The sequence below is a fragment of the Candoia aspera genome, chromosome 18 (assembly GCF_035149785.1).
Source record: "Candoia aspera isolate rCanAsp1 chromosome 18, rCanAsp1.hap2, whole genome shotgun sequence".
Lineage (NCBI taxonomy): Eukaryota > Metazoa > Chordata > Lepidosauria > Squamata > Boidae > Candoia > Candoia aspera.
Window position 1 is genome coordinate 2,332,181 of NC_086170.1, and position 20,811 is coordinate 2,352,991.

General features: G+C 48.9%; 2 protein-coding genes across 5 annotated transcripts in view; both read left to right on the top strand.

The window, feature by feature from the left end:
- Window positions 1-20,811, top strand: part of LZIC (leucine zipper and CTNNBIP1 domain containing) — a 382,321-nt gene that overhangs the window by 48,559 nt on the left and 312,951 nt on the right. The gene's annotated exons all lie outside the window — the stretch shown is intronic.
- CASZ1 (castor zinc finger 1) overlaps window positions 1-20,811 on the top strand; it is an 88,507-nt gene that overhangs the window by 32,731 nt on the left and 34,965 nt on the right. For 3 of the 4 annotated variants that reach the window (XM_063317590.1, XM_063317592.1, XM_063317593.1), the window contains exons 2-3: window positions 12,329-12,919; window positions 15,601-15,660. In XM_063317590.1, coding sequence (XP_063173660.1) covers window positions 12,329-12,919; window positions 15,601-15,660 — 651 coding nt within the window. The remainder of the gene's footprint in view (window positions 1-12,328; window positions 12,920-15,600; window positions 15,661-20,811) is intronic. The other variant, XM_063317591.1, reaches the window with a different exon arrangement.

Here is a 20,811-nt window from a genome sequence, read left to right on the forward strand (position 1 = left end):
CGAGTGTCTCTCGCCAGCGTGGAATGTCACCCACTCATCCTGGAGACTGTACTGGGGAGGTTTATGATGGTTTCCCATTGATTTGTTTCCTCGACGCAGCTGCCGACCTCTATTGAGGGACAAACATAATCAGCGCTGACGCAAATTAGATGGTTATTCGTTTTGAAAATTGACAGAAAAACAATAAAAAAGATGAAATGCTCCCAAATCAATAGATATAATGAAATTCAAATAATCCGAGAGATGAGGTCTCCATGGCAACTGATAATGTGGAAAAGAAAACAATTTAATAAAGGACAGACACACTTTGAAAACAGATTGGGCAAAGGGAAGGTGGGGGAGGAGCGGGGGGGCCGGGGTGGGGGGAGCAGGCAGGGAGGGGGCGGGGGCAGCGGCGGGAGCGTTTGCACGGGGGGAGCCCACTTGCCGTTTCTCCGGTTGGTTAGCGGTGCTGTAGTGAAGGATCGCTGTCCACCCCAAGGACGCCTGGCATAATTAAGAGAGGCTTTCGGTCCAGAAAGTGCAGATTCAGGTTTTAATACACAAAATTATTTCAGGAGCACTGAATCGGAAAGTCGTTTGTTATGACCTTCCTGAGAGGCCTGGAGCAGGGCATGTTGGAGGCGCGGCGGCTGGGCCTGCTGAGTTATGGCATATTTGTGTTTTTATAGTGCGGAGGGGAGGGGGAAGGGGGGAGAAGGTTAAACAGTATTTACAGCTCACTTGTTTTCAGAAAGGAAAGAGAAATAGAGTTCATGAAAAGAGGAGAGGGGAGAGAGAGAAGTTCCCCTGCACAAGCGCACCCTGCTGGGACGGCCACCCCAAAGGGACGTTGGGGCTCTCCGGTCGGTGCGGGGCACCCTTGGGAAGTGTGAAGGGGATGAGAAGCTGTCTCCCCCGCAGGATGGGGCAGAAGGCCCTTCTGCTGGACCGCTGGAGAGCCCATCGCCCTTTGCTTCCCGGGCTGAGATTTCTGCCCAGGGCCTCTGCACCTAGGTGAACAAATGTGCAAGTGCATTTCAGCATTTGTGGACACTTGTGGCAGGAAGCCCGGAAAGGGTGGCTTGGGGTACCGTTTGCCTCCTCCCTATGCGCGAATGAGGCGAGATCTCTGCTGTGCCTGGAGATGCCCAACGGTTTATTGGGGCAGATGGGCCTTCGTGGGGAATTAAATATGGCCTCTTCGGAGCTGTGCCAAATCAGACCGAAGACCTCTCTGCTCCAACACCTTTTCCCACAAGTGGCCGGCCAGACGCAGGGCTCAGCAGCATGCCTGGCTTTCCACACCAGGTCTCTGCTCCGGAGCAGGCCGGCAGTTGAATTTGGCCTGCACCTTCCGCTCCCCCCTTTGCTGCCCCTCTTCCTGTTCACCCCTTGTAAAACGGGGTGAGATTGATGGCCTGGGCTGTGGTGGAGATGTTAACACTTCTGCCTGATTTATGGAGTTACTTAGCCTAGAAGTGAGACCACTTAGACTTGTTTTGGATAGTAAACATTTTAACACAAATAATAAAAAAAAAAATCTGAAAGGATGAGAGAGATACCCAGTGGGAAGTGGGAGAAGACCATCCAGATTGGGAGTAATGCCTTGGGTCTTGGTTTTATTTGCTCTTCTTTTCTTCTTCTTATGAAAGGAAATTCAAGTACAGGGATAGCCAGTAGCACAACCTCAGTTGCAACTTGCAGGCAAATCCTAGAAATGTTCCTTACAAGGATCAGCCCCGGGAGCCTTTATCCTGCGCTTAATGATTTAATGCAGATAGGAAGTTGAAATTTTGCAGTGATGTGCGTGAGCATGCTCGTCTTGTGGAGTTGCACTCGGGTGGCAATCAGCAGTAGCAGATTGCTGAGGTCAGAAAGTTGGGAGGGTGCCCACAGTTCCTGTCCCCGTCTGTCAGAGCATCTAGCCTCGCTTCCTAGAAGTGAACAGAAGCTTCTGCACTTCAAGGAAGCCTGCTTTTATGGCAAGGGGGAGTGGATGGAACTCACTAGGATTTCCTCCTGGCTAAATACCTGTGGGATAATGCTGCAGAACACAGAGAGCATTGAGAACTGGGGGCGAATGCGATTATGATGGCCAAGCGAGCATCCCGGGTAATTCTCTCTACCCCGAGAGGAACCTTTTAATGGGATGTGGGACTTGGCCACTTTACTGGAAAGGATGTACTAGGTCTGTATTATGTATTATAGCTTTTAGACAGGGCTGGCTTTTACGTTATTTGTAATAAAGAGAGACTTCATGAGAACCTGGCTCCCTGTGCGCTCCCTGTTTTCAGTTCTTCAACTGAGCTATTAGAGATCGTGGTAGGGTGCGGGGGGTGGGGGTGGGTTAACAGTAAAAAGGCATTCAAATTATTAAATTTGATCCACTGGAATAGGATCGTTGATACTTGATCTAAAATATGTGAAGCTAGCCTTCCCACAATGGTCTGTTCTACAGTGGACAGGTGCCCCATTATCACCTAACAGGCTCCTTTCTGAATATTGCAATTAGATGTTATACATGCAATCAACCTAAACATGTGCACAAACACAGCACACTGGCACATACCCGCAGCAATATGAAGGTGTTGCCTAGGAGTATTATTATTATTTTTTTTGCAGAAGTTACAAGATATTATATATTAAGAGACTGATTAACTAGTTAATAAATAAAGGCTGGTCCAAGGTTGTTTGTTTGTTTTTTTTAGTTTGTCTCGGTCACAGGAGCTCAAACATCTTGACTTGAAAATACTTTTTACACTCTATAAATGCCTCAATTCATCTGAATGCTCAGGTGGTAGGAGCATCCTAAAGACACGCCCCGTTCCCTCATCCCCAGTGTTTCTCCACTGGCTCCATCTCCCAAGCACCTAATGATTTGCTTTGCTTTGCTTTGCTTTGCTTCTCAAGCAGGTGAGCTCCTGCCACAGTTGCTTGCCCCCTGCCCCCCGCCTGAACCTGAAGCAGGAGGAGTAAAGATTGTGAACAAGCTGCTAAGCAGTCCCACCACCACCACCAGTGATCTTTGCACAGTGGCCTCTGTGAGCCAGTGTTCATTTGAAGTGAGGGCATCCAGGGAATGGAGGACGGTGTGTGAGATGGGTCAGTTTTGTTCCAGATCCTGCTTGTTGCATTCAAGGTCATCTTAGCCCCAGACAAAATGGGGAAGCGTTTTGCGTGAGGCGCTTCTGATCAATACCAGATCTGGCTCTGCTCGGCTCTTCCTTTCTCGCTGTACCGCACTTGCAGCCCAGCAGCCACTTCTCCCCAGGCTCTGCCCTCCAGCTTCCCCCACTGCACAATCTCTGCTGGGCTCCGGAGGTTTAAAGACTTCATTCCCGGTGGGATCATCCACTGAGAAGGCTGCTGGGCAAGGAGCGTTGGCCTGGAAGCCCTCCGCGCAGCCAGCCGGCCCGGTCTGTGCGGGGACTGCAGCTAACTGCAGCGGCTCGCCCGGGCCTGTAGCAAGCACGGCATCAGCCTTTGGGCCAGCTCTGCTCTCGGTACGGCCAGCCTCTCGTTTCCTCCCTTGGCCAGCTGATATATGGCATAAATTAGGCCTCTGAAGGGGGATACTGCATCCTTAAGAAGAAATATGTCCTCATTTTTCTTAAACACCATTTGCACTGAGTGAAATGTTTAGAAGGGACGCTGAGGGATAACTTTATTTCTTACCAGGGAGTTCAGAGCTGCTCAGTTAAGATCATAAAACATTGGGAGTAAGGAAGCTGACAGGCTTCCCGTGCATTAGAAAAAAACCATTATTCATCCTGGGAGAAGCTCACCCCATGCAGGAGCCTGGGGTTTACCAGCGGGATGCTTTGGGGCTCTGTCTACCAAGTAGGTGGAGGCACCACAGGTTGAGTCCAGAGGTGACCCTGATAACAAGGGCAGGGGTGGGAAGAGCCGTAGGAAGCCACGAAAGAGCCCTCTCAAGTTATGGCTTGTGACCCAGCGGCGATCTCACGCGAAGGTGGGGAAGAAAGCGTCCTCTCTTTCTCACCTTAGATAGTCTGCAGAGTGAACATGGGGTCCCCAAAGGAAGCCTGTGACACAGCCGTTCCTTCCTGTTTCCCGTTGATGCTGTCACAAGATTCCACTTCCAAAATCACCTGTTTGAACCCATTTTAGTTTAACAGAGCCTGGCCTCTGTTTGAGGGGTCTGACTGGCTTTCAAGCGAGGCTCAGCCTGCCACTGGGTCTGGGGGTGGTGGGAAGGTCTCCAGAACTGAATAGATTTGGAAGCAGCCTTCCCCAACCTGGTGGGGAAGCCTTGGATCACCTCCAGCTGAGAGAAAGTGGGGAATTCTGAATTATTTGTGTCTTCCACTCATAGCCATCTCTGTGGCGCTCTCTGAGGAAGGGGAGCGTTCGGTTGCAGCTCTTGGACATACCAGATGCTAGGAAGGCTGGGATGTGTTGTGGGTTTTGTCACTGTTAATTTGTTTAACCCTACTCAGCACTCGTGATACTTCTCCCCCGCTTCCTTTTTTAAAACATTGTTTTATGACGTAACTGGGCTAAGAGGTAATGACGATTGGCTGAAAGCTGCTTAGCGATCTTCGGGGCTGAGTGGTGATTTGAATTTGGAACGTCCCAGTTCTTGAGCGCTACACCAGCCGGTTTATTTGTGAGCGGCTTAGGACTGTTTGGCCCAGCCTGTGCATCAGCAAGCTCTGCTGGGGAGCCCCTGCCCCTATGCAGCGTGGTGCTGGCACAGAGACGTTTCCCCAGACATGGCATCACTTCTGAGTGATGTTTTGCCAGCCCTGTGGTGTCAGAAAATAATTGGAAGACAGCTTTTATTATTTCACATTTCGGCATTAACCTTGTTTTATTTTTGCATGTATTGTTTTTCAGTGTTGTAGATTTACTGTGATGGTTTTATTTAAGTCTTTTCTTATACTGTTCTCTTAGAAAGTGTTTGGCACCCCTGGGGGGAAGATGAGTGGGATAGAAATAATCTTGAGAGTTGGTTGTGCCTCTCCTGGTGACAATTTATTATTATTTTGTATTGCTTATTTTTCATGATACTCTCATATTCTTCGTACTAAAAAGCCACGATGGCGGCACATTACAAATCAGAGAACCTCAATTAGATTTTCTCAGGAAGGTTTCAGGCTTATCCAAGAACCAAGACATCCTTGAAGAAGGGGGATTGGGAGGTGATACCCCACTTCTCCTGAATCCTGGATAGGTTTTGCTCTTCCTGCTGAACTGCCAGGAACCTCTGGCCGAGATTCCTTCTGGGGCCTCTAGAGAACGGCAGGGCGGACCCTGGTAACAGAAGCTGGCACAGAGTTCCCTGTGGATTGTCAGGTTGAAGGCTGACCAGGCGGCAGGTATGGACACAGCCCCAGCCTGCCAGAGTTGCTCCTTCATTCCGTCTGTCCCTTGGTCCTCCTCCTCTGCTGCTGCTTCTCCCACAGGCACATCGCCCTTTTTCTGATGCCCAAAGATTTGTTTGAAATGAGAAACCGTTCTCAAATGAATTTAGAGAGTCAGGGAATTAATGTCAACTTCCACACACAATATCCACACTCTCTCCCTCACACACATGCTTACTTTCTAGTTTCTCCCTCTTCCTCTCTTTCAGTTTCTGAAGCCTGCTGATTTGAATATTTATAAATATCAGTAAATTATTTATTGTAGCAATCTGCTGTGCCATTTCACCAATTGCCATTAACACTTTAGGGTCTCCCCTTGTTTTCTTTCAAAGATTGTGGTTCAGGAACTGTGGCAGGGTAGTAATGCAGGCAATGTGGATTTCCAGAAGGAAGGGTCAGGACAGGCTTGGGGGTTTTATTTCCTTTAATTGCAGAGATAGGATATTGGCATGGAAGCCAAGATCTGGGCTATCGGTAGTCTGCATTTTGCAACCAAATGCAGTATAGGTATATTTGGCATATACAGCTTATTTTACAAACTCTTATTCCTGCTGATTATGCATGGGGGGTGGGTAGAACTGTAGTGCTGCCCCCAGCCCTCTACAGCATTTTCCTTCCCCCCTTGCATAGTCTCCGGCTTTGTTTCACCAAGCCACACTCTTGAAATTCCTAAGGACTAGAAACTTTCTTTTTAAAAGAAAAGACATAAAACCTGAAAATGCTGAATTCTGTGGTTGGCTGTAAATTCCATGCCCTCTGGACTGGTGTGTCCCTTCTTAGCCAAAAAGCTTCCCTGCGTAGATACCAACAGCTCTCTCACTTGAGGAGCTTAAGTAAAGGTGGGGGGGGCATTCTGTCCAACCCCCACATGCTGGGTGTTGTTTGCCTTCCTCCTCCTCCTTCCCAGCCATGAAGGCTCCCCTGTGAGCCTGGGACTGGAGAAAGAGCAGTGCCACTTGGAGTGGCACTCTCCAAGGTCAGGTGAAAGAGATGCTGCTCCTCTAAGCCGAGGTCATCTCATCAGCTAAAAGCAATAAAGTGTTTTATTGATAAACTGGAGCAGGATGTACGTGCATAAGGAGGGCAGCATAATGAAGCGTGCCATGTCCAGTCCTCTTCCCCCACGTAGAGTGGCCCCGGCCATCTCTTCCCCACGCCTGCCCAGAGGGGCAAAGGAAATTCTGGCGCCATTAATGATGTTTCGGGTCTGCCAGGAATCATAACTCAGCAGGGATGCCTGTCCTAACGGAATTTCTTCTCTTTCTGTCCAAGCAACTGCAGGCCTTGAACCCAGGGCCGTGGGTCTCACCTGTGGACTTAGGGCAAGGACCATTTTGAGAAGGAGCCTCACACTTGATGGGGTGTGGGTGGAAAGCACAGAGACATGGCAACTTGCCTGCTCCGCTTTTTGCTTGAAAGTTCTGTAACATTGATTAAATGAAGAATGTAAATGGGATCAGAATAAACTGAGCTATTTTAGCAAATAGTGTGCCCGATCTTCCCAGGAGGGACAAGGGCTCTCTGGTCCCTGGTTCTCAAACCTGACTTGGGGACCTGCTTGATAATAAACAAGCTTGCAAGCAGAGATTATAGATACAGGATTCCTGCTCAAGCGTCGTATTCCATGCCCTTTGGGGGGGGGGTATCAGAATCCAGGCAGTTCTGATTATAAAACCACCTGCTGTGGCTCTGGGTTGGTCTAGATGGCCCCTTAGTTTTGGAACCAGCAAGATCTCCTCCACGGCCAGGGGTGGATTTTGGCAGCCTAAATCTGGGAGATGTGTGCAACGGCAAGCCCAAAGGGCCTTCCCCCATCCCTGCCCGGCCCTCCGTTTCCTCCCTCTCCTGCCCCAAACAATGCTGTGAATAATTGATTGGATGAAACCCTCCTGGCTCCTGCGAGGCTGGCACGGCAGCTTCCCTCCTGAGCACAGCTACTCAGCTGGGCTGAAAATTCTTCAATAAGAATATGAAAGGTCCATCTGTTCGCTTTTCTGCGCAGCCCTCTGAAGTGACAGTCCTCACAAGCCCTCCTTCTCCTTCCTCACCCACCGCTCTTCCACAGTGGCCGGGATGTCCCCACCTCTGCCGCCCCCTCCCACAGGCAGGAGCCGCCTCCCTCTAGAGCGGTCCCCTCACTCCCCCCCCATAACCCATTGTCCCGTTCAGCTGAGATCCCCTTCCTTCGTTGTCCTCCCCTGCCCCCTCCCAGTTTGCCTTCTCCCGCTGATGCTTTCTTGCCAGCATGGATTGGCAATGAACTAGCACTAAAGGAAGCAAGTGGTGATCCAGCAACCAGATCAGCACAGCCTGGAGAATTTGCCTAAACGGTATTTGTGCAGAGTTTTTTGCAGTACAGGTTTAACACTAAGATAAAGTTGTGACCCGGTTTTTAATAGTTGCAAGTTAAGCACATTTGCACATATGTACTTAATTTTACATAATGTTGCATCTGCTAAGTCCTGAGAAGAAGATGTGCAGGCCGTTCACATACCGTCATCCTGCTCCGCGTTTTTTCTTGCCCATGTGCAGGTGCGCGGCATTTGAATTCCACACCCTCTTGAGAACTAGCTCCTTGTTTGTTTGTTTGTTTAAAGTTTAAATGAGAGTGGGACTTTCCACGCATTTCAAAATGTAAGTGGAAGGTTACGGATTCCTGACTGCTTTTCTCCTTTTTCCTTTCGCTCAGGCCAAATCGTGATGGTGAACTTTTTAGCAGTATTGTTTTCTCAGGAAGCGTTCAATATAAATACAGCATGTGGGAGAGCATGTCCTGGGCTGAGATGAAAAAAGGCTCAGTGACAAGCCTGGGTTATAAATGGCTTCCTTAGATTGATGCAAAATCAAAACATTTCTTTTGGGGAGAAGAAAATAATAGGGGAAGTTTACTTAGCCTGGAGACTTTGATCCACTGGATGGAGGATCAAAACTCTTGCGGGGTGGTGGTAGTGGTGGGCTTAAGCTGACCTTTTGAGGCCGGGGAAGGTTGGATCCCAAGAATGACTGGTTTTTTTCTCCTCTTTCCTCTAGCTGGTCAATATTTCATACGCTGGACTTAAGGCTGCCTCTGCTGCTCCTCAAACTAGATATAAATGCTGCTGCTGCTGTTTCCCTTACTCTCTCCTCCTCTCTTCTGAAAATGGTGACAGCAGCAACTCCTGCCCCAAACTGACGACTGTTGGAAGTAATTCTTCCATGTAGGCTCCTGGAAGGAGCTCCCTGTCCTCTGGATTACGGTGGTTAGGACCCCTTTTAGGGGGAGTGGGGTAAATCCATCTCAGCCGCTGCTTTGCTGCCTTCCCACTGCTAGGCGGACCAGCAGATGTCAGGAAGAGGCTTCAGGGAGGATCCTGGCCGAAACAAGCAAAGAGAATAGGGCTTAATCGTATTCAATATACAGTCTGTGTTGATTTTTGCCTCTGCTCCAGTTGCTTCTCTGCCTACTCTCTCGTGTCTGGGTTGTTTCTCTTGATGCCACATTTTGAAATACGAGACCCTCGGGGCAGGGTTCTCCCTCCATTAAATCTGTTGTGCAAAGCGTTGTCTTTTAAAAGCAGTTTGTGATTTTCGACCAATAATAATTTTAAAACTTTCTAAAAGGCTCTGCATCCTGGTCCCGGAAAAGTGTATTTTCAGACCCAGTCTTTATTAAGAGCTGCCAAGTGTTGAGGGAAGCCTGCAGGGATTTCTGCGTAGGGGGCCACGTCCCTGGGCCAGAGGGAGGGGGCGCAAGGCTGAGGTCTCAAGAGTTCTTTGGCCTCCTCTGAAGCAGGTGCCGCTGCTGCCTGCTCTTCCCTTCTTCCTTTGCAAAAATACCTGCCACTTTTTTCCTTTGCTCTGTGCTTGCCTCCATGTGTGTTTGGCTGCTCCCCTCTGGCCCCTCATCCTAAAGAAGGTGTGGACCGAACCCGCCATTGACAGAGAGAGGGGCACAAGAACGTAGGGAGATGCCTGTTGTGCCGAAAGAGGAGGGGTGGACGGCTGACAGAACCTGAGAACGCGTGGCCTCCTGCTGCTGGTAGAAGAGCACGGAGACGGCCCTGAAGAAGGAATTCAGCAGCCATTAGTAAACCCAGAGAGTGGGTGAGAAAGAAACGGAAGATTGCCTCGCCTTGATGCTCTTGGGTACAAGAGGGGGGGAGGTGGCAAGGAGAGAGCCTCTGTCAGGTTTTCAAGATTCTGTTGTTATAACCCAAATTATACCCCCAAATTCTGTTCTGGTGGTCCTTGGAGTGTCTGTTTCGCAACCTGTCCTACCCTGAAGGGCTGACATCACCTCCGGCTGTCTGTGGAACATCCAGCTTGCCAGAAAGATCCACTCGGGACCTTAATGCACATGCAGCTGCTTTCTTTGCACCGAATCATCGGGGGCTGTTGAGAGGGTGGGAGCAGGTTCACTTGCCGTGGGTTCCCAAACCAGCCCGTCTGCGAAAGTCCTGCCCCCATTGTTTTCAATGTTGTTAGTCCCGCCCACACATAGGTACTTCCCCAGAGTGCTTTAGGTGATCTGTTTGATGGGGCGGGGCTAGGTGTTAATTTCCCACTCACTTTAACCTCGTTTGGCCCGCTCATGGTGCCATCCGCTTAGGTGTAGCCGAGGACTGATGTGGGCCTGAGTTGCTAGATCTTTCTGGAGCAGCTAAGGCCCAGGAAATACGGTGACGAAACTTTGACCTGGATTCCCCTCTAAGCCAATATTACACAAGCAGGTGTGTGAGTGTGTGAGCATGTGTGTGTGCATCTGCAGAACCTAGATATACCTAGGTGTGTACTGGGTGTGCCCTTTCTGTGAGGATATGGGCGGGTGTGTTTTTTACAGGTGTATGTGTTTTTGTTTTGCTGCTATCTGGGCATCGCGTTTTTGTGGGTGAGAACAACAATGCGAAGTGGATGCTTTCATTATTTTTCAGGGTTTCCAGACCTCCCACACATAGAAGGATGTTTGATCAGTTTGATTATGCTCCCTGCCACTTTGAAAATGAGATCAACAGCCTTTGCCTTCAGCTCTGGTCATTGTTCACTGAGATATTGCAAAACATTACAGGAAATAGGTAGCGACTGAACATTTATATATAGGGCTGGCTGTCTTCGTCCCACAAGAGAAAAGAATGGTGGGACCTAGAGTACTAGCAAGTGCAAGAAGAAAGAAAAATCGTCCAGTTATGGCTGAAGCAGTGAAAGAATGTCTAAACCACGCTTCAGCATCAGAGAAGAGCAATGCTTATTTTGGCAGTCTGTGAATGTAGGCTGCTGAGGCAGATGCAGTTGATGTCCAGAAAGGTTCTGAGTCTGTTTACGGGGCATTTGCTCCTTGCGGTCCCTTGTTTGTGAGACAGCCATTGGCCAGTGGGGTTCTCCTCTTAGAGCTCTTCATGGGAAACTGTGCCCAGAGCTGTCAGCCACTAATGCTAAGCAGCCACTTGCTGACAATCGGACAGTGATTCTGAGTTTCAGGCTGTTCCGTTGGGCTGCCGGGTTGAAGGACCGGGGGATGTCATAATCGCTTCTGGGTGCACCACCAGGGGTCTGATGGACGGCAAACGGCACCTTCATCTTAGGGCTAAAGTGGGAAAGACATCAGGGGCTGTATGTATGGGGGGGTTCATGGGCAGAAGCAAGGCAAAGGCCTGGGGTCTTTGGAATAAAACCCAACCCAAGTGTCATTTTAATTTTGTTTGTTTGTTAGTTAGTAGATATATCCTGTCTAGCTCAAGAGACTCCAGGCAACTAACATCCAAATAAAACTCACAGAATAATGATAAGAAGTAGTACAATAATAGTATAAAAGTAAAAAATGTGCAAATGATCCATAGGAGGGTTAGAGACAATCCATGTTGCAGATCTTAATCTCCAAATGCCATCTTAAAGAGCGAGGTGTTTGTTGCTTTGTGGAACAATAAGCGTGCAGGGACTGCATGTGTTTTCTTTCACAAACAGGTTAGGGGTGGGCAGAATTATGTATTGGGCATTAGGGATAAATTAGTGGCAGGAAAGAGAGAAAGGGCATCGTTGAGACAGCACCCAGGCAGACCTCTGCACAGAGGTCACTATTTCAGTTTATCAAACCTATACACCCTGAGGTTTATTTCACTAGACTTTCATAGCTTATTTTGAGCTCTACTACATCTTTGACTTCTGCAATTAGACAAAAAGGCTATCTTGGAATGCCAAGGCCCCGTGGGCGATAGACTATTTCTTTCCTGTCTTCATGGGAGCCTGGGTGGGCATGTGGTTACCCGCTTGTATCCTTGCAACGGCCTATGAGGTAGGTGAGGCTGAAAGATTTTGAGGAGCTTGGGGTAAGCTAGTCATTTTTATGTTTTCTCAGGAACCTGAACTTCAATTTCCTTAATCTAATTCTCAAATCAGGATGATATTTCCCCCTGTGGTAAATGTGAGTTCTGAGCAGATTTTTGGAGCGTCTCCTGGAGTCTCAGCCTTGGATGTAGAAATGCCATGTCCGTATGTCCCTCGTTCAAATAGGAAATTTTCTGAAGGGTCTTAGAAGTTCTTATTCCTCAGACTTGGAGGATACTCAGTGAGTCAAACAATTGAATGAGATAAGTCACAAATGCCATGAGAATGCGCTCCCTTCCCAATAAAATCAGTTAGGTTGTGGGCATAAGACAGGGCCTCTGTAGTCTGTGCCGGAGTTTTTGAACTCGCTTCTGATTCACCTTTCAGGGACCTCTTTGAATTTCTGTTTTTCTGCCACCTTCTCTAAAGAAACTGGACAAGTGGTTGGGTTTTCCGAGGCAAGTTTTTCTACAGTATTTGCTGTGTTTACAATACATTTATATGATCAGCCTTGATCAACTTTACGTACAGGTTGTTTCATTCTTTTTGGGCATTTGTTTTGAAAGGCCATTATAAACGCTTGGGATAGAACAATTAATAAACCTCTGCTAATATCATTCTCTCTCTCTCTCTCTCTCCCTCTTCCCTGCTCCTTCCTCCAGCTGAAAGAAGTATATGCACTGACGCAACCTCAGGAAACCCCAAGATGGCTGCCAAGCGCAAAGGTGGCCTGAAGTTAAATGCAATCTGTGCCAAGCTCAGCCGCCAGGTAGTAGTTGACCACAAGGGACCTGAGCAGGGACCTGTCGACAAAGCCCCCCTTGGGTGGGGAAGTGTTGGCAGTGACACTGCTGCTACCAAGGACGTCACCCAGTCTGTGGCGAAGGAGCCAGGGGCCGAGCTTTCTGAGGGGGCGAACCGTGTGCAGAAGATTGAGGAGGACAAGCGGAGGGAGGTGATCGAGAAATGGGTCAATGGCGAGTACAGCGAAGACCCCCTGCTGGGGCGTATTGAGAACAAGGAGCCAAAGGCCTCTGAGGGGACAGAGGTGCCCCCCGAGGGGGTGTACATGGTGCAGCCGAAAGGTTGCAGCGATGACGAGGATAATGGGGATGAAGCCGAGCCACTGAGGGACTCCCAAGATGGCAGCTTCCTGGACGACCGAGATTCGGATGGGCCTCCCCTGAAGGACGAGAGCTTTCGGGCCCCCAGCAGTGAAGTGAGTTCCAAACTGAGTGGAGGAGCTTCTTCAGGTAAGATGGCCCTGGGTAGCATCTCCGATACGTTATTTTTGGTGCATTGGGAACTGTCTTTCCAGGAAGCCTCGGACAGTCATCTTGGGGTTCGGGGATCACTGTTTGTATGGATTAGGGTTAGTTGCATGCTCTTATATCTCGGGCGTGGTGGCCTGTGGCCTTTTCTGGCTATTGCCCCTGGTGGCTTCGGTTTGCAAGATGGGTGCGGGGTGGCATCATCCAAACCGTTTTTCGCCCCTTCAAGCATTACAGTGTCTTTTCAGTAACGGGAAGGCACCAGCTCAGCCTGGAGTCCCCCGGTTGTAACTTAGGCAATACCCCCTTTAAACAAATGCAATTAGATGTATATTTAAAATGGGATTAAGAAACGTGAGTAAAACATTACAGTGCCATTAAAACAGTCAATGCTACCTTGTGCATATATAATAAATGAGGACAATTCCTATATATTATTTAAAAGGCAAAAACTTAAATACATATTATTCAGAATTATTTAAAACACTAATAGCAACCACTAAACTAAGTATAATGGGACTGTAATACAGCGAATACAGGTACAAAACGGTGAGTTAAAATAAACTGAGTCAATAATACATGGATTTGCAGTTTAATCCCCATCGCCAAGAAGCACCTGAAAAGAATAAATGTCCTCCCTCCCTCCCCGCCTTCCTCCTGTTGCAATTTCCATGTATGTGCCAACCTGCTTCTCCAGTGCCTTTGGTGTTTTGGGTGCTGCAGCCACTGGAGAGTCTCTCTCCCCTGCTTTTGAGGTGAGAAGAAGAAGGGAAAAAGAAGACTGGCGTGTGCTGAGCTGGGCCAAGTGGGGGGGGGTGTGATTAGCTAGCCGGTGGGGCCCAGGGGATGCCGCCTTCTCCAGGGGAATGTGGCTGCCTTGGGCACTGTGTCAGACAGAAGCAGCTCCTACAGTGGCTCTTCAGCCTCCCTTCCGTTTTCTTGGACTTCCTTTTCTCCAGTGTTTGTTTTCTTAGTTGCGATTGGTTCGGCAATCCCTTCTTTACTTTCTCAGCCTGCGTCATTTTTTTCTTTTCGAGAACAACAAATCCTTGCTTTGAAAAATATGCCCACTCAACTCTTCCCCGGGCAAGGATTTAGTTCATTTCCCATAGGTGGCACGGTGCCCCAACATTCAAAATGCAGCTCCCCTCCTGGCCTGAATTAACTGCACTCCTTGTTCTCAGCCTTTATAATCTGGATAGGAGGAAAAACCTGAAGGAATATTCCTAAGCCAGGAGGAGCTATTTAGTATGTGAGTTTGGATATAAAGGTAATTGAACTGGTGTGATGGTGAAAGGTGGAAGGTCCCCTGTGCATGTCTGACCCTTTGGGGGGACGCCGCTTTCGCGATGTTATCTTCTCAGACTAGGGAGTGGGGTGGTTTGCCACTGCCTTCCCCAGTTGTCCCCTTCCCCAGCAAGCCGGGCACCGACCTCGGGAGGATGGAAGGTTGAACTGGTAACTTCCATTAAACATAGCTGTACAGTGCTGCAAAGGGGCAACTGTAGAGCAAGCACAGGGTTTCAATACGCTCTGTTTTCAATATGCAAAATCCAGTAAAAATTCAGCATAGGAATTTCCCATTTCTCATATTGAAGAGCCCTACAAAGATCTGGTGTTTCTGTGGTTAGTTTCCGGACAGTCTGATAGAGCTGAGGTGAAAGGGATGGCTACGAGCATAGCGTTTTGCCACGTGAAGTGTCCGATATTGCAATCGATATATTGTGAGGGCCGGGGAATGGGGAACCTCAAACCCTTAACGCTTTAGGAATTTGGAAGGGTTCAGGGATGCCAGAGTGTGTGTGTGTGTGTGCGGGCACACATGCATGTCAGTGATGTGCCCGCTAAATCTTAGGTTTCACTCCCACTTCTCTCAGGTGGTAACAAGATAGGGCCAGGTAGAGGGAGCTCCAGAAAACTATTACAAAGGAAGAGTATTTTTTTTAAAAAAGCAGCTGCGGAGCGCATAGCAATTTACAGTTGAGTTTCCAGAAGTCTCTTGTCCCACCCTCCAAGGAGAAGGGCATCTTCAAATGAAGTCTTAACTCCCATTCAGGTTTAATAACTTTGCTCGACACCTTGCCCTTTCCCCACATCCCTGACAAGCCCCCCCATCTCACCGGTCTGTCAGAAATTCTCCCTTTTGTGCACAAGGGTCCGAGCTTCCCTCCCTCCTGCCTCCCCTTGCACTCCAGTTTAATAACGCAGCCGAAACTCATCTCCCTTCATCTGTCCCTTCCCTCTTTTCCAGCCTTCGTGAGTTCACTGGCAACGCTCATAATTATGCATATAAGATATAAACAGAGCTGTTTAATTATCCTTCGCCACATCAGTGACAGAGTAATTAACAAACATTGCAAGATCAATGAGGAGAAGGCTGACCTTCAGTTTCTTTGGTAGGGAAAAGCCCTTGTCTGTCGCCAGCACAAGGTGATTGAGTTTGGACTGGTGCTTAAGTTTGTTTTAATTTTTCAGACACCCCCCCCCCTCCATACACACACGTGTTATCCCGCCTTCTCTTTTTGCTAGATGCATGGGCAGACACACTTCCCAAATACAGAGTTGTGGGGGACGAGAACTACTTCAGGGAACGTGAAGCAGAGTGTCTGACCAGAGGGAATTTTATAGCTCCATATGGCAGGATTGTTTTTTTTATATAACAGGCCGCCTTACTAAGTCTGGATGGACAAAGGTTCCCACCCAAATTGTGTGCCCGCTTCTAGGTGAGCAAGACAAGGAGGAAAGTCCGTGGAGGGGCATGTGATGGGCAGCCATCTGCCACGGGAGCTAGGAATGTGGCCTCCATGGTAGCAAATGCATATCATGCAGTGGGCATGTGTGGAGGAACAAGGCTTTCATCAGGCAGGCTGGCCACCAAAGTGAGCCGATCTAGGCAAGCCACCCTTGTGCTATTTTGATATTAAAGGTGTTATGTGGAGCAGTTGCGGATACGGACATTTGCAAGGTTGCCTATGGAGGGACGAGGGGGATTTGCCCTTCAGTCGATATGTAGGCATCTGTATTAGCTTTTCTTTGCCGCCGCCTCCAAGTTAGGCGAAGCAGCTGACAACGTGATTCCCGAGCTTCCGTGCATTCAGGGAGCAGGCAGGGCGCCACGTCTTCAGCTCCCGCATCCTTCCCCTCACCTGTATTCTCTGGGGACGCGCACAGCACAGCTTGCGCTTTGCTACATGTTTGTAGGCCTCCTCGGGCCTGCCACATCTCTGCCTCCTTGTACTTCTTTCTGTTCACAGTGCGCATGGTGGCTGGCAGCTCCCCGTCCCCAGCCACCACCTCCCCTGATGGTTCTGCACTCAGGCACCCTTGGCATAAATCCCCTAACCCACCATCAGTTTATTAGCCCGGGAGGGGGGTCAGCTTGGCTCAGTTTCCTTGCTTGGTTGCAGTAAGCACCGCTGTTCCCTTTTTGCGAGCCAACATTCCTAGCCTGCCCATTGTCTATGCCACACATGCTCTGATACTGGAGAAAACTGGCATAGGCTCTTCCAAGCAGCAGCTTTTCCTGGTGAGAAATGTGCTCGTTTATTCCCAGAAACCCCACCCAAAGTACGACACTCTTCATGCTTGCCATACCACCGGCTGCATCTGAGTTGGGAAAGAGTTCAGCCTCTGAGGCAGAGGTGCTCTGAGACGGAGTTCCCCTGTGAGGCACAAAGCCCCGTGCAACTATTCTGGTTTTGTTCTTGGGTGGGTTGGGGGGAGAGCAAAACAGACAGAAGAGCTGGAAGGAAACGCAGGTACTGTCTAGCGATGGGCAGGCTCCACTGAGCGAAGGAGGGAGGGTGGTTGCATGGCTAAGGACACCTTCTCTCCCCAGGTGTGGATGGCAAGGAAAGGATGTGTTTGACCTGGACAAATTCTCAGGTCCTGGTGCAGCCCTGGGCCTCTGTAGCAGAGAGGAAGGGTGGTTTGGGTATATCAGCTGCTAGAGACAAGGGTTAATGTTTTATTTGTATCTGGGCCTGGTGGGCTCAACTTTATTGTAGAAAAGTGCCAAGCAGATATTAAATTACTGTAAACCTTTAGACTCCATAAGGAAAAGCTTGCTAATGGCCTTTTTTCCTTTTGAAGATAGACAGACAGACACACACTCACACACACATTTAAATATATATAAACACACACACACACACGTGTGTGTGTGTGTGTGTGTGTTTCCTTCATTCCCAGGAATGAGCCAGTCTGGTCTAGTGGTGAAGGTGCTGGGCTAGAAGCCAGGAGTCTGTGAGTTCTAGTCCCGCCTGAGGCAGGAAAGCCGGCTGGGCGAGCTGGGGCCAGTCCCTCCCTCTCAGCCCAAGAGCCAATCAGGTGTGGTATGAGAGTTCTAGTCCCGCCTGAGGCAGGAAAGCCGGCTGGGCGAGCTGGGGCCAGTCCCTCTCTCTCAGCCCAACCCACCTCACAGGGTTGTTGTTGTGGGGAAAGGAGGAGGAGGAAGGAGTATTAGGTGTGCTCACAGCCTTGAGTTATTTATACGGATAATAAAGGTGGGATAGAAAATAAATAAATAAAATAAACAACAGTTTCCCAGAATTTCTTCCTTCTTCAATGTCTTGTTCTCGTAACCTATCTTACAGTTTCTTCTAGTGCCCTTCATTCAGTATGCACCCAATGATTTGCCCCATTCTTTCTCTTTTTTCTGCCCCTTATGGATTTCTTTGCTGCAGTTTTTCTGGGTTGCTGTTTGGTTTCTTTTGGTTGTGTGTAATATGAATATTTTTTAAAATTACCATTGGCTTATAGTTAGTCAGTCACTTTTGAAATTAATGTGAATTGATGCAGCATATAATACGTTTTGAAGCAGTGGCAAGGGAAACTCTCCCACATTCTTTCGTGGTGGGGTGGGTGTAGCCTAGCAATAAAAATTCTTCCAGTCAAACCATCCTGAAGTGTGCCCACAGGTGCCATGCAAGAAAAGAGTCCTCCTCCGGCCCTCTTTCCTTTAGCTCTGGAGAGTAGCTTCTGAGCGCTGTGTGAAACGTAACCAGATTGGCCAAGTCTGATCATGAAAGGATGTGTCCCTGGAAATTTCACACACCTGCTGGGGACCTTCATGTGCCTTCATCTGGAATCATTTAGGGTTAGGGTTAGGGTTAGGCTGTGTTAATCCTGCCTGCTTAGTCATAATCACCCGCTTCCCCCAAACCTGGGTCTTCTCATCCTGGCTTCCATTCCCCATTTTTCCATTCAGAAGAGAAAGTGAAGCTCTGCTTAGGACACCCTGCCCATCCCCCTGAGTCCAGAGACATTTTGCTCCATTTGGGCTTCTTTGCCTTCCCTTCCATATATAGTGTGCTGCGCTCAGCTATTTTTAGCCCCCTTTGGGTTGTGTTTGTGTGAGTGTGTTGTGTTTTTTCCCCCCCCGCTTTTGCTAACTCTGGATCCTTTGTGATATGAGCATTGCTCCAAGCCAGGGTCCTCCCTCCTCTCATGGGCACACACGTCTCTGTTCTTTGGCAATGCCCACAAATGGACAGGTGGCAGAAATGAAGGGAGGGGAGCCTCCTTAACACCCCGCATCCCAACAGTCTGAAGAAGCAACAACAGCAACATGGGGAGAGAATTTAGCAAGGATCCCCAAAGCCCACAGTGGCCTCTAGGAAGGTTGCATTAGACCCAAAATTTCCCGCACTGCTGAGATCCCACAATTTCCCAAGCTCCCTCTCACTCTTGCAGGACCTCTTGAGTAAAACCCTTGGGGTGCAAACAGAGTGAGATGGGGGTGGTTAAGATAACTATAATCCCTCCCCTCTCCCCATAATTCCCCAATCTGGCATCATTTAGTTTCCCCTTTGGCTTCCTGCACTACCCTCCCTCCGTTCTGAGCCTGGCATGCATGGGATTTCAGTGCAAGTGCTGTGCCCTGGGGCACTGGGGGTGAGTCACAGGGGTGAAAAGCGATGAGATCCTTTTTCAAGTCAAAGGAGGCATGACAAACTAGAGTAGTGGGGAGGATGGATCTAGCAAGAATGGGAAAATCTTAACTCTGGGATGGGATGGGATTAGGGACTGTTGTTGAAGCTCTAGAGTTACACTGGGGAAGGGCGGAAAAGCAACAGAAAGCTTTGAGGTTGAAGGAGCCCCTTTTATGTGGTGGCTCATAAAGCACAAAATGCAGTGTGGAAGTGGAGCACAGAGCAAGGGGAGGATGTGGCCCATGCTGCCACAGCAGTCCCAGAAACACGGAGGTGGAGTCAAATGCGGTGCTCAAACGAGTTTGTGTACCTCTGTCAGGGCAAGCAGAAGAGGGTCTCGGTCTTCCTCTCTCTCCACATTTCCCCAGCTCTGTGTCATCTCCTTTTTCTCTCCTCTTCCCATCAAAGGCTTTCCAGCTTCCACCTCTGCTTGACTCTTGTCATTTTCTGCCCATCCCAGGCCCACAGATGTCTTGCCAGGGGTTTTTAGATTTTCTAACGGTCCAGGGGGACATGCAAGACGTCTACTGCAGTATGGCTTGGCAGCAGCGCTACCCTTGATCTTAGCCAAAAGGCTGAGCAGCTTTCCCAGCTTCCAGACCGAAGCCTTTTCCCCAGCCCGATGTGGAGATGCTGGGGACTGAACCAGCCTCCTGCTGCTGCTTGGTGATTTGGAGACTGAGCCACAGCCCTTTCCATAGACCTTTGGGAACAGCTGTCTTATTCTGAGCCAGCCAGATCTGAGACTGCTGCTCTGGGTCTGCATCACCCAGGATTTCAGCAGGAAAGCTGCGCTGGCACATTAGAAGGGATTCTCTCTCCTCCTTTGTACGGATAAAAGCAGCCTCCCCATTCCCCTTCCCAGTGACCAACCAAACTGCCTCAAGGGGCCTTTTGCAGGCCAGCAGGCAGGATAAAGATCTCCTTCCTCCTCTCTCTCCTTTGATTTTTGTTGAAGTCATGCGGCTGTTACGTAGTTTATCCTGTTTGTTTTCTTTACACTTATAAAAGGTTTACATTTGAAATGTGTATGTTTTCATGATCTGGTAATGTTTTGTGACCTTACGGTCATAAGCCACTCAGAATGCAGCATATAAATTTGGTGAAATACACCAGCGGAAAAGAGGCCGACTGATAGAGGCTGAAGCCACCTCATGCTAGGAAACTGCAGATTGCCCAGTGCTTTCTAATTGTATTTGACTTCCATAATTCTCAGCCAGCGTGACCTTTAATTGACCGGGACATGCTGAAACTCAGTGCCCCTGCAGAACACCAGTTTGGAAAGCCTGGGTCATCTTAACTCTCCCTCTGCATTTCCTACCCGGTAACCCTACTAAAGGAAGAGCAGGAAGCCTTCTTTGTCCTCCGGACTTTGACAGCTTTTTCCAGCAACCAGAAATGCTTTTTGTTGTTGCTTTTACTCCGAAGATGGGGTAGCATCCTAGTTTTAAAATATGGTAGAATTTGCTCTGTAGGATCAGAACAAAGGCCTGTCTGGTTCATTGCTTGACTCCTGAAAGTGCTCAGCTGCATATTCTCAGACGCCAACACGCTGGATGTAATTGAGATGGTCCCTTGGTGTCATTTGACTGTTCCCCAGTGTCTGGCAATCAGAGGAATATTGCCTCTTGAATAGGAAGAATCAGTCCATCAGTTGCTTGGCTGATTACTAGAGCCTTCCTTTTATCTTTGGAATCGTGCATTTTGAAGTATCTGCGAGACTTACTGTAGGTTCACAGGTAGAGTTAGATGGGGCTTGGAGATTTGGGTCCCTTCTCTGTACTCAAGCTGTCTTCACTTACTGTTCCCTCAAGTGCAAACTGGGAATAATAGGAACCTAACTCTTGAGCCTTGCAGTCACATCCGCATTAGCCTGTCTGCCAGCCTTTCAGGAACTGATCCTGATAATCGCCTCTTGTGTGCTGTTGACCAAGTGAAGGG